This window comes from Apus apus, chromosome Z, assembly GCF_020740795.1.
Source record: "Apus apus isolate bApuApu2 chromosome Z, bApuApu2.pri.cur, whole genome shotgun sequence".
In the NCBI taxonomy this organism is placed as follows: domain Eukaryota; kingdom Metazoa; phylum Chordata; class Aves; order Apodiformes; family Apodidae; genus Apus; species Apus apus.
The window spans coordinates 68,463,714-68,476,099 of NC_067312.1; the positions used below are offsets into that span (position 1 = coordinate 68,463,714).

A 12,386-nucleotide genomic window follows, 5' to 3' on the forward strand; every position below is an offset into this window, starting at 1 on the left:
GTGTTCATGGCAGTGACAAGTGTTCATGAAACTTACAGTGATCATTTCCACCAAAGGACCTCAATGTTATAATAATAATTTGTCTTACCTGGGGACACCACAAACTGACATACTGGCCTTTTTTGCTGACTTATGTTCAAGTGATTACAGGATATTCTTGGCCCAAGAACCAATGTAGTTTTGTAAGCTTGTATTTAAAAAATCATTAATATGAAAAATTACTCTTGCTTCAATATATTCCCTCAGTCTTACTATTCACACATGGTAGATTTTTTTTTTTTCTTTCCTGTATCCTTAATGTGAAGTATTTCATCAGCAATAGGAAGTTTATCATGATGTGCATCATGACCTCTGCTATAGCTCCAGACAGAAAATTCATGTACTGCTGAGTGGGTGTGTGCTGGCCCCTGTGAGGCAGTAGTGCAGCCAAATGGGGGTCTAGCCATCCATGTGCTGTGTGTGCCTGCTCAGACCACAGCCAGCCCTGGCAGGGAGCTCATCTTGGCCATTCCAAGTGAGGGGAATATCCCTAAGGACTGTGTTTTACCATTGTTTTGAGAGGTTTATGGACTGGCTGTGTTCATAGCTGTCATGACCCTGAGCACAGGATGTCAATGCAGTAGGGATATCACTTTTCTAATCTCCTTCTCCCAGTGGAGTTTCCAGGCCTGGCCACTGCACCCAGGAGGAGGTTGTGAGGATGAGAGGTGGGCTCTGCTCCCAAGTGTGGGGTAGGAAGCTGAGAGGCACCCAGCATGGACTGACATGGGAGATTTAGGCTGGAAATAAGGAAAAACACTGTCACGCCAGGGTCAGTGGCAGTTAAGCCCTTGAGCAGGTTGCTCTGAGGAGCTGTGCAGGCTGTACCGTGGTGCAGATCAAAGAACAGCTGGCATGGATCCCTTGCTTGGGACTGTCCCAGCCCAGGAGCTGGTGGGCAAGTGTTTTTCAAGTCTTATGCACATATGTCTGCCCTGAAGCCTTTAAGCCAACTTACACAGAATAATGAAAGGAAAAGTCACAGGTGCCAACACTAACACTGGAATTTGCTTCCTTCAAGGTGGGGTTTCTTGGGTGGGCATGGCAGGGGGAGGAAAGGAAGAGTCATTTTGTTTCTTTTGGCAGGAGAAGGTGAGGGCCAGCAACAGCTTCCAGGTCTCACAGTTCCTTTTAAGAGCAATGGCTGGACAATTTAATTTTGGAACTGAATTTTGGTGAGATCACAAGAATGAGAGCAAAGACTGTTGAACCTTTAGGTGGCACAACAAGCCTGGAGACCCAGTGTTGGTGTGCCCTTGAAGAGGGTGCTGAAAGAAGGTGAGGTCCAGCAATAGCTTTCAGACCTTGCACCTTCCACTTGTGAGCAATGGCTGAAAGTTTTCAATTTTAGGCCATGCTCTGGTGTGGGTGGGAAAATGAGGGTAAAGACCTGCCTTGGGTGAGTGGGTTCTGAACATCAACCAGCCTTGCCAAGACTGCTCAGGCAGGTACTGTTTAACAACTGCAAACATTACAGAGACAAAAGTAGGGGCTGTCTAGCCTCTCCTATAGATGCTAAAACTGACAGGCTGGCAGTTTTTTGAGTGAAGCCAGCTGAACTGAAGCAAAGCTGAAGTATGAGGGAGCAGCAGCATATCCAGGAAGTTATCTCTGATGGGCAGAAGTTCCTTCTTTGTTCTGACCACCACAGCCCTGCAGGGAAGGCAATACCAGCCCACTGTCTGACTGCCTTCTGCGTTCTTGGTGAGAAGCAGCAATCTCAGCTCCCCTAGAGCTCCTGTGCTTCTCCTCTTTGAAAAAGAAAGACATTATCTGGGGCATGACTTTTCAGTAAAGGCTACAGATTTTCCTGTTAAATAATTGAGTGCCATGTTATTGCGCATCCTTGTAGCGTTCATTAAAAGAAGGTTTGTGTAATGGGACTGAATCCAGAAGCAAGTAGGAAAAATTTGATAATTAAATCATGAGGATCTGCCCATATTTAAGAAGAGTTGCAAAACACATCTTTTTATCTATGATATGGTATGGAGTACTGTTAAGTAACAATGTTCTACTTATTAGGAAGACTTTGGGCAACAAGTTCTCACAATGCTTTTAAGACTGCCTACTGCCAGAGTCTGATCTAGAGGGTTAGCAGATGTGGTCCTTGTGTATTTTATGTTTGTCTAATTTGCTTGAGCATTTGCCACTGTCAACATTTTATTTTAATTTCTTCTACCCTGATTTCAGCAGCAGTTTTTTTAAGATATCAATGTAACATGCAGTTTATGACCTGACTCAGGGATGACATTAAATCTACTTTTGCAAGTAAATGCATAAACATATGCAAGTTTCTTAGAAAGCTGTTCACTAGTGAAATGCATTGGTATGGGAGAAGAGAATAACAGAACCTGGCTTATCTGCCTCTGTGCATGATGTTCGTTCTCGGCAGCAAAACCCAGCAGCCCAGCTTGTTGCCAAAGTAGCTGAAATTGAACTAACGTTGATTTCTAAAATCTATTTATTTAACCAGAGCCTATTTACTGCAAAATGTGCTCTACTAATACAATACAAAACTCTCTGACAATAGAATTGAAACTGAGAGCAGTATTTGAAGATGACAACCTGTACCCACAAGTTTAAGTTTTCTGCACAAGTTTTAATTACATGATGCTTCACGATAACAAGATCCCAATGTGCAAACAAAAGGATCTGGCTTCTGCTTCTTTTGTGGACTCAGAAGCCATTCTTGAAACAATCTTATTACACTTTGAGCCTGTTTTAAGATGGATACTTACAGTCTACCTTTGAGCACATATGCTGGTGCCTTTTCTTTAAGCTATTGCACACACACACAATACTCTTATCAAGGACTACATGAACAAGGCTTCTAGGTCATTTGAAGAATGAAAGAAATTATTGTATTCTTGGTGTTGACAAAATGGTACAAAACAGACAGGGAATAGCTTACTTTTAAGACAGATCAGGGTAAGCACGGGTGAAAGTGAAACTTTCAGAATGGCTTGCAACAAGACGGCTGAACAAAATTACATATCCCAGAGCTGTGTACAGTGTCTTAGCTTCAGAAATTGTTTTGCTATGCTTATTAATCTGTAAGCCACCTTTCATTCCCACTCCTTAGTACACCCCAAGCCACCAGCAATTTGGTCATGAGCTAGGGAATGCATTGTTTAGAAAAGAAGGATCTTGAAAATAAGAAAAACATATAGCTTTTAACAAACCCATTGTTACACTTAAGACACATGCTCAGTTTGAAAAATAAGTGTTAGAGAATTCTCTGTATTACTGCAAGCACAAAACATGCCATAATTCTGACCCTTTTCCCCAAGAAGAAAGAATGATACACAGGTAAGTATAAAACAGCATAAAGCAGGTATGGGGTGTTGTGAGTGACTGTCTCATACATCTTAGTGGAAATTGCATGGGTACAATGGAGGAGACAAAACCTTGGGCTAGATATCATGTATTGGTATCAGCAGTGACAGAAAGAACTGACTGTTCCATGTGAAAAAAATTGGACTCATTCCTATGCTACTTGCATGTAGTTCAAGTACATAGTTTTGAGACTACTTGTTGCTGCTCAAAAATCCTTGACTTATTTATGAAATACAAAACAAGCGGCACTTCCTGGCATTTAAATGATATCGGGACACCAGACTCATTAAGGTAATACAACAAAAAAAGTTCATGACTACTGGACTGGTATTACAATACTTTGTTCCTTGAGACTTACCAGCTACTCTGCTTGCTCCGTCCCGCCCAGGAACTGGCTCTGCTGTTCGTGAATAGAGGGTTGGGAGTTCAGGGATCTGGGAGTAAATGTAATTTACTGCATCTGGTGTCAGAGAACAGGAAACAGTTAGATTCGTGGTACAAGCCCCAGTGGCTTCATTGCTTAGACAGCAGAGTGTTGTCAGCCCCGACAATAGTCACTGGAGCTTTGTACTAGATAATTGGATCAAAGCAAAGTGCAAAGTCACTGTCGTGTGATTGGTGTTCAATAGACTAGCTGAGGCAGGAGGGAATGGGTCCAGATGACTCAAACCTTATGTCAGTTGAACACATGAAATTATTTGTCAGGAGGTTCTGGATTTATCAAGTTTGTGACCTTTAAAACAGGGGGGAGAGAGGGAAGGTAAGAAACAAACCTAACGTGATACCCAGAATACATGACATTTCAAACAGAGATATAAAAGCCTAAAAACGCTAGTGTTGACTGACTGGGGTGAAAGGTCAGCTCTTTCGCACTGGTTGAATGGGCATTTGTTTTTTTTGTTCATAAAGCTGAAATTTAGCTAATGATGACATCAGGTATAGATACTGGTAAGTTGCTTGTTGTGACCTTCAGTAGGTATTAAGCAAGTGCCTGCCAGTTCTGCAGTGCCACCATACTTTAACAAACTCTGAGCTAATAGAAAGCTATTGTAAAAGACTGGCCTATTTTACATTTGAGCTTATGGCTGCTTAGCATAAGCAAAATATATTCTTTTGAAGAGACATTAAAGAAATTTACAAATATTTACCAGGAGAAGTTTTGTGGCCAGTTAAATATAACCAGATATCATTCTGTTAGGATTCAGTGGCTGAGCTAAATGCAGAGCTCAGAGGAGAGATGTACAAACAGCTGACTTAGAGTTCAGGTGTCAAGTCCAAACAAAAAAACCCCACAAACAAACAAAAACCCCTTAAACCTTCACATTCTTTCCTATCAACTAGAAATCCTTTCATTTCTTTTTTATGGAAATGGTTAAATTTCTGTTCAAAGTTAAGGTTCTTTCTGTGTAAAACAGAGCATTCTTTTCCTCCAAGGGTACTCTGCTGGTTATAACTGAAGTTGTCAAGCCCATGGTATGGCCTGGTTTATATGTCCAGGTAGAAGGCACAATCTGCCTTCCTTGGTGCCTCTTGTTGTTATAAGCAGGTGAGACAGGAAGACCAGTGTAGATCATAGAAGTGAAGTGGTGAAAGGACAAAGAAAATGAAGTGTCCTGTTGTAGGTTGCTTGACTGCATTGGGTGGAGACTCTTCCATCACATTCCCTATGAGCTAACACCCATGACAGAAAAAAACACCTACATGTGATGGCATCCTCATCAATGACATGATGTCTGTCCTCTGATCCTGAAGTCTACTTCTTTGGCTGGGAAATTTGGCCTGGTATTAGTGAAAAGTTTTTACTGACTTAACACCCTGCAGTGGCCACCAGTGCTGCTGGGTGCAGGAAGACAGTAATCTCAGTCCCTAGGAAGACATTCTACCTTCCATAAAGCAATGTAAATGTCTGTGGTAAAGAGGCCTCCTTTCCTCCCTCCTGTGTCAGAGGAGGATGGCACTGGGGCACAGTGCAAATTCATTCCAGCAGGAAGTTAATATATAAGTTCTGCTTGTAAGAGATGAATTTGAAAAAAAAATATTGGCCAGGGAAATATTATTTTATTTCGTAGTTCAGTGGACAAGTGGCTGTCCCAGCAAATGAGCTTTTATATTTTCAGTGCATACTGTTTCCTCAAAGTTTTTTTATTTTCTGCAGCAAAGCCTAGGAAAAATAATTGTTTAGAACACAGTTGACTGAGCAACGGCCAGCAACAGCTGCTTTCTTTTGCAGAGTTTCTTGCCTCTGATGAGAAATGGGGACAATGCTTGGTGTTGTTATTCTGGGAAATATCACTAGCAAATGAGCAGGCCATTATTGAAAACGGAAGTAACTTCTCAGAAGAAAGAAGTGGGGACTGTGTTTCTGGGCCAGAATAAGAATGCACTTTGTGTTCTGAAAATGGCAGAAATGCAGTAATTATTCACCCTGTAGAGTGTACTGCTGGGACACTAGTTTCAGTACACACTCATCCTGTGACTTGAGTGACAGACCTCTCTATCCACACATAGTTGTAAGCTATGCAGGCTTGTGCTGCTTAACTAATCATCCTTACTTCTTTTGCAGAATAAACAGGCATGGTTAAGGTACAGTTCTCATCCCAGGGCACTGCAGGAGACAAAATCCATTATAAGCATTTGTTTTTCCCCAGTGCCTGTACAGGGAACTGAGCTGACTGTCCTGGCAGCTAACATTGCAGACATCTAGCACTGAGCAAGAACAGTTGTACTGCATGATGGTAAAACTCTCACTTTGATGCTGTACATGTCTGTGGGCTTCAGTCAACTGGGGGGGGGGGGGCGGTGTTGAGATCTCTTTCAAGACACAGTACCTTGGTAAGCATTAGCTGTTGTTGACTCAGTTAAAAAATTTCTCTGGATATTATTCAGGAAAAAAAAAAAAAAAAAAAAATTATATATATATATATATATATATAATCTTCAGGGGTCTTGGCAATCTCTCATCACTGTCCTGAGAAGGGAATAGCAGGGTGGGGTGGTGGGGTGGGATTCTTGTGTACTTTCTTTTGAAGAGAGTGGTGGTACTTGTGTAACAGAAATGGGGCATTGACTAGAAGATGGGGCTTGGTTGAGTCTGCCAGTTCCTGTCTTGTGCTCCCCCAAATCAAAGAAACATGATTATTCCCTTTATCTCACTGGCACCAAGGTCTGTTTTATTTAGCACCTTTAAAAAAGACATAAGAGATCAATTTACAAGGAGCGGATGAGATGCAAATTTGTTTGTTCACATGAGAAGACATAGATTAAAGCATTTGAACTGACTGCATTCAATATCTTAATTTCAGCCTTTGATGAGTTATTGATATCTAAGGATGCCATAAAAGATGTCCTGTGACTTTATGTATCACTTAGAACAAACTGCATTTTAGGACTATGGCACTCTTCCGTATCATCACACAGACAAGTACTTGGGAGAACATATGGGGCCAGATAATCCTTCCAGGGTGCTTACACAAAACTAAACCTTCAGAGCTGCTCAGAATAGCTCCCATGCAGAGGCTTGTGGCCAAATGTCTGATGAGCTCTCTTTCCAAAGGCTGGATTATCTTGAAAAAGTCTGACTACCACTAAAATTAGTGCCTGAGGTCTTCCACAAATACTGGCTCCAAGGGCTGTTCCACCTGCAAGACACTCTGGGGCTCCACAAGGAGCCTCCAGATCAGAGGGAACAGAGATTATGGTCTTCCCACCACATTTGTAATACAGAGGCTTAAGCAGGTTACTTTGCTGAAAGCTGAATATCCTGGCTCTAACTTAGTGAATCATGATTTAAACTAACAAACTTCAGGGATATAGTCCACAGGTGACACCTTGCATAAGCAAGGAGTGGGTGAGTGTACCTACCAGAGCAGAATGGGATGCTCCTTAACCCTTTCCAAAGGCAAGAACCTGAAGTTCAGCCACCTCAAGTGCATGTATACTGATGTCTAGTCAACAAAAAGAAGGAATGAGAGCCTAGTTCCCTGTCTGAGAGATGTCATAGGAATCATATAAACTTCGTGGTGAAACTTGTATGACATAAAGACCATAATGGATGGCTACAAAGTTTTTCAGAAAGATAGCAAGGGAAGAAGAGGAGGTGGAGTTGCACTTTGTGTAAAACAGACACTGGAGTGTACAGAGGCGAGGTCTGCAGGCCATGCCAGTTCTATTGAATAAATGCCTTTGGATCAAGACTAGATGGATCATCACCAAAGAGGATCTTATAGTAGGTATCTGTTACTGACCTCCCAATCATGATCACAAAACCTTACTTAGGCTCCTTGAGGAAGTCTCAGGCCAACAGAAAGTGGTACACAGGGATGGCTTCAATTACCCAGACATTTGTTGGAAATAAATGAATAAATAGATGCACAAGGCATCCATCAGGTTCCTGGAACACACTGAGGACTGCTTGCAGCTACAGACACTGGACATGGCAGTTAGGAGCAGCACGTTGCTAGATTTACTGGTCACAAACTGAGAAGGCTTACTTGACACACAGCTACCAATAGTAGCCTTGGATATAGTGACCACAGCATTGTGGATTTTAAGATCCCACTGAGTGTACTGAAGACCAGTATTTAGGATAAAGACTCTGAATTTTAGAAGGCCCAACTTCAATATGCTCACAGCTCAGCTGCAAGGGATTCTATTGGAGACATCCAAGGGAGTACAAGGAGCTTGTGAGTGCTGGGAGATACTCAAGAAGTGTCTGCTGAAAACACAAGAACAGTACATCCTCGGCAAAGGAAAAGGAAGAAGGTTGAACTAAAGACCACCCTGGCTTAACAAAGAACTTTTAGGCGCAATTAAAAGCAAAAAAGCAGCATATCAGCTATGGAAAGGCAGCCAAATAGCCATTGAGTACTACAAGGACCTTGCTAGGGCATGTATAGATGCAGACAAGAAGGCTAAGCCTAAACTAGAACTGAAATTGGCCAAAGATGTCAAGTACAATAAGAAAGGGTTTTTCGGATTTGTAAGCAGTAAGCAGAAGCACAGGGAAGACACAGGCAATTACTAAACAGAGTAGGAAAACTAGTCACTAACAATGCTGGCCAGGCAGAGATTCTCAATACTTTCTTTCCCTCTGTCTTTACTGGCATAGCTGGACCCCAAGTCATGAGATTAAGTAGCCACAACAACGCATGTGTTGACCAGCCAGTAGTAGAGGAAGGGATGCAATGACTCAAGTCATTTAAATCCACAAGTCTGGTTGGACTCCACCCCAGGGTGTTAAAATAAGTGGCTGATACTGTTTCAAGGGAGCTCTCTATAATACTTGAAAGTCATGGAGATCAGGAAGATGCCCCGCTGTCTGGAAAAGAGAAAACGTCACACCCTTCTATAAGAAGGGACCAAAAGAGGACCCAGGAAGCCAGAGGCCCATTAGTCTTATTTCATTCCCTGGGAAAATGATGGAATGAGTCCTCCTAGAATCTATTACAAACCAAATTAAGCAGGTGATTGGGAAAAGCCAGCATGGATTTACCATGGGCAAATCATGACAGACTAACCTGATCACCTTCTACAACCTTCTGTTGACACATGGAGAGAAGTGGGTGTTGTTTGCCAGTATTTGACACTGTTTCCCACAGCCTTCTCCTGGACAAACTTAGAAGATACAGATTGGACAGGAGGTCTGTGAGACACGTAGGTAAGATTCTATGATTCTATGATTCTATAATAGTCTGCACTGAAAGGATGGTGATCAGTGGTTTTTACTTAGGTAGCCAGAGGTGCTGTAGCTGTGGCAGTAATAGATACAGATCAATTGTAAAAGTTACTTTAAACCCTACAATTAAAAACAATTCCTGGTGAATTTTTATAGGACACATGAAAAGCACTCTCAGAGATCTGTACTTGACTCCTCTAAGGACATGCTCATCTGTTTTGCTCTTAGGCTGCACAGCTTATTAAGATTAGAGGAGAGAAAACCAGGACAGTCTCCAAGCAGTTTGCTGGGAACTAAACAATGCAGGCCAGGTTTCCAGAGCTGCATATTTGCTAAATATATGCTAATACATAACAAACTCAAACAGAGGTTTGTGCAAACTGTAGAGCTAATGTACTTGTGGCTTCTATGTGTTGGCTGAAGTACAGAGTTTTAGACTCACAGAACAGCTTGGGTTGGAAGGGACCTCTAAAGTCATCTAGTAAAACCCTCCTGCAATCAGTAGGGACATTTTCAAGTAGATCAGGTTGCTCATACCCCATTCCCACTTGACCTTGAATGTTTTCAGGACGGGACATCTACCACCTCTCTAAGAGTCCCAGTGTTTCACCACCCTCATTGTAAAAACTGTCTTATATCTAATCTGTATCTGCCCTCTTTTAGATTAAAACCATTACCCCTTGTCCTGTTGAAACAGTCCCTACTAAAAAGTTTGTCCTCATCTCTCTTATAAGCCTTTCTTAGGGAAACACTGCAGTAAGGTCTCCCTGGAGCCTTCTCTTCTCCATGCTGAACAACCCCAACTCTCTCAGCCTTTTGTCACAGGAAAAGTGCACCATTCTCTGATCATCTTCTTGGCCCTCATCTGGACCTGCTCCAACAAGTCCACGTCTTTCCTGTGCAAAGGACCCCAGAACTGGACACAGTACTCCAGGCAGGGTCTCACCACAGCAGAGTAGAGGGGAAAAATCACCTCCCTTAACCCACTGGTCATGCTTCTTTGATGCAGCCCAGGACACGGTTGCCTTTCTGAGCTCTGAGCACCTTGCTGGCTCATCAGTAGCAGCACTTAGTTTGCATACAGATAGCCAAAGATTGCAGAGGACACATTTACCCCTGAAGTAAATTCAGCAATTGAAGGAATTACATCAGATCATAATGTGGCTTTTATTTTATATATGCATGGAGCCGTAAATATGTGCACACACAAAGAGCTCTCTCCTTTATGTTGTTCATGATGTGCATGCAGCATAGCATTACTGCATGCCTGGTTTTGACTGCAGACTTGAGCAGTAACAAATTGTATCATTCCTAGCATCATCTCAGTCCTTGTTTAATGGAGAGCTTGTCAGTCACCAGCCAACACGGAGCTGGCAGAAGCAAGACTCCACAAAGCCTCAGCATTTTTGCTCTGCTTGCTCTCTTGTGGTGATCCATTGGAAGGCAAAGTGTGTTCACACCCTGGATAATGTGAAAAATTATTTTATTGTGCCTGGATGACTTCAAGCTCAGAAATGCTCATTGCCAAACAGTTGTTTTCTGGGAAGGGTGGGAAGGACACAGAAGTCACTTGCTCAGCCACTGGTGCTCACCACTTCTTCCCTCCCCTTCAAGCCTTTGCATAGACCCCTTGGGGCTCTGAGCTTCCTGCAGTTGTACTTTTCACACACTTAAAAGCTCTGTCTTCTGTACCATCATCACGTTTAGAATAAAAGGAGGGACGGATCAACACAGGGCAAATAAATGTAAGATTTATGGACTGGAAGACTTCCAGGATGTGGCAGTAATTGAAGAAATTGCCCCAACCGGTTGGTATTGGTTTATGTCTGTTTTACACAGCCTTTCTGTATTGTCCAATGGCTTTTACCATTTTCCTCTGCATCATGTGTTACAGATGGTTGCCAGACAGATGGCTGATCTGCTGTAACAAAGCAAGTCCTACATGTTTTTGAAGGAAGGAAGTATCTTTGGTACCAACGTGCTTGCAGCTAGCTATGTACATGTTTTCTTCCTACTCTGACCAGCTACCCTCACGGACTGTTGCCAGAGAGCAGAAAACAGTAGGACCTGCTCAGCTTTCATTGTGTGAAGATGTGGGGTCACATTGTGCCCACACTGGGAGGGCTAACAGGACAGCTTGCAGCCTTGGCCATCTCTACATGAACAGAGTAAGGTACCGCTTAGAGGATAACCCAGGCCCACCTCAGCCCACAGGCACCAGCTGCTGAGAGGAAGAGACAAGATATATAAAGCAAGTGGTCTGCATGAGAAAAAGGATCAATTAACTTAGCTATACCCTTAGTCCTTCTGCTTGCACATTTATTCTGGAGGCACTCTATTCTCTTTGGCATAATTCTGCAGTTTTCTGTCACCCTTAAGAAATAATGAACTGTCCTTGCTTCTGGCTTGGTCAGTGAGAGAGGGATCCACTGAAAGCAGGCAAAATCTGGAGAGCAGTGAGGCTCCTCTTGAACCCAGTGAAATACTACATTGCTACAAGAAAATATGTCTGAGGGGAAAACTGCTGCTTCATATTTGCTAGCTGGGGCTTCCCTTGGTTCCAGTTTTATCACAACATGCATGACGAGGAACACTGCATCTTGCAGGAGCTGTAAAAGCTCCTGCACACTGTAAAACTTGTCACCCATTCTTTCTGTCCCGTACCACATCTGTTGTTTTGGTTTCAGTTGTCCTTGAGAAGCAAGTCTGTTTTAGTCCATTAGCTGGGAATAATCAGGAGAGGCCTTCGCTGGCTGAAAAGGCATTTTGTTTAGACTGATGTGGGGAAGAAAAGAACAGTTTCCCACAGGGTGCTAATTCCTGTAGGCACTATTCCTCTTCTGGAAACTTACCGACATTTGTGGTGAAACTGCATAGGTACAAAATATCTGCCATTCTGGGTCTTTATTTACTTTGTGATAGACAATTTCAAATCCTTCAGAAGGAAGGAAGAGTAAGGTCTTATCGTGGAGCATCCTATTTAGGACTTCTTTATTATTATTATTATTTTTCAACAGGGGGACTTTACTTAAAACTTGAATCATATTGCTAACAGGTGAAAATTTCTGAACTAGATCTTCAAGTCAAAAAAGAATACCTTCTTACTGAGTATATTAATCACCTCAAAAAGACACCTCCAAGTCAGCTCATATACTACATGTTAACGTTCCATTGTCCCAGTGGATCACCCTACATATTCCTCATCTATATGCACGGTTCAGTTGAGCATGGCTTTGTCAGCAGCTGGAGGAACTAGTCTTGACCTCAGTAGGTTGCCAGTTCAAAGACATGTATTGAGAACAAGTGTTTGGAGCACAGATTTATCTGCAGGTGGATC

At 42.5% G+C, this 12,386-nt stretch overlaps 1 protein-coding gene across 8 annotated transcripts in view; it reads right to left on the minus strand.

Annotated features, from left to right (window-relative positions):
- The window catches only part of PALM2AKAP2 (PALM2 and AKAP2 fusion), a 285,217-nt gene that overhangs the window by 142,086 nt on the left and 130,745 nt on the right, over positions 1-12,386 (minus strand). For 6 of the 8 annotated variants that reach the window (XM_051642422.1, XM_051642426.1, XM_051642425.1 and 3 more), the window contains one exon: positions 3,734-3,835. The exons of the other annotated variants lie outside the window; for them this stretch is intronic. In XM_051642422.1, coding sequence (XP_051498382.1) covers positions 3,734-3,835 — 102 coding nt within the window. The remainder of the gene's footprint in view (positions 1-3,733; positions 3,836-12,386) is intronic. 8 annotated transcript variants of the gene reach the window in all.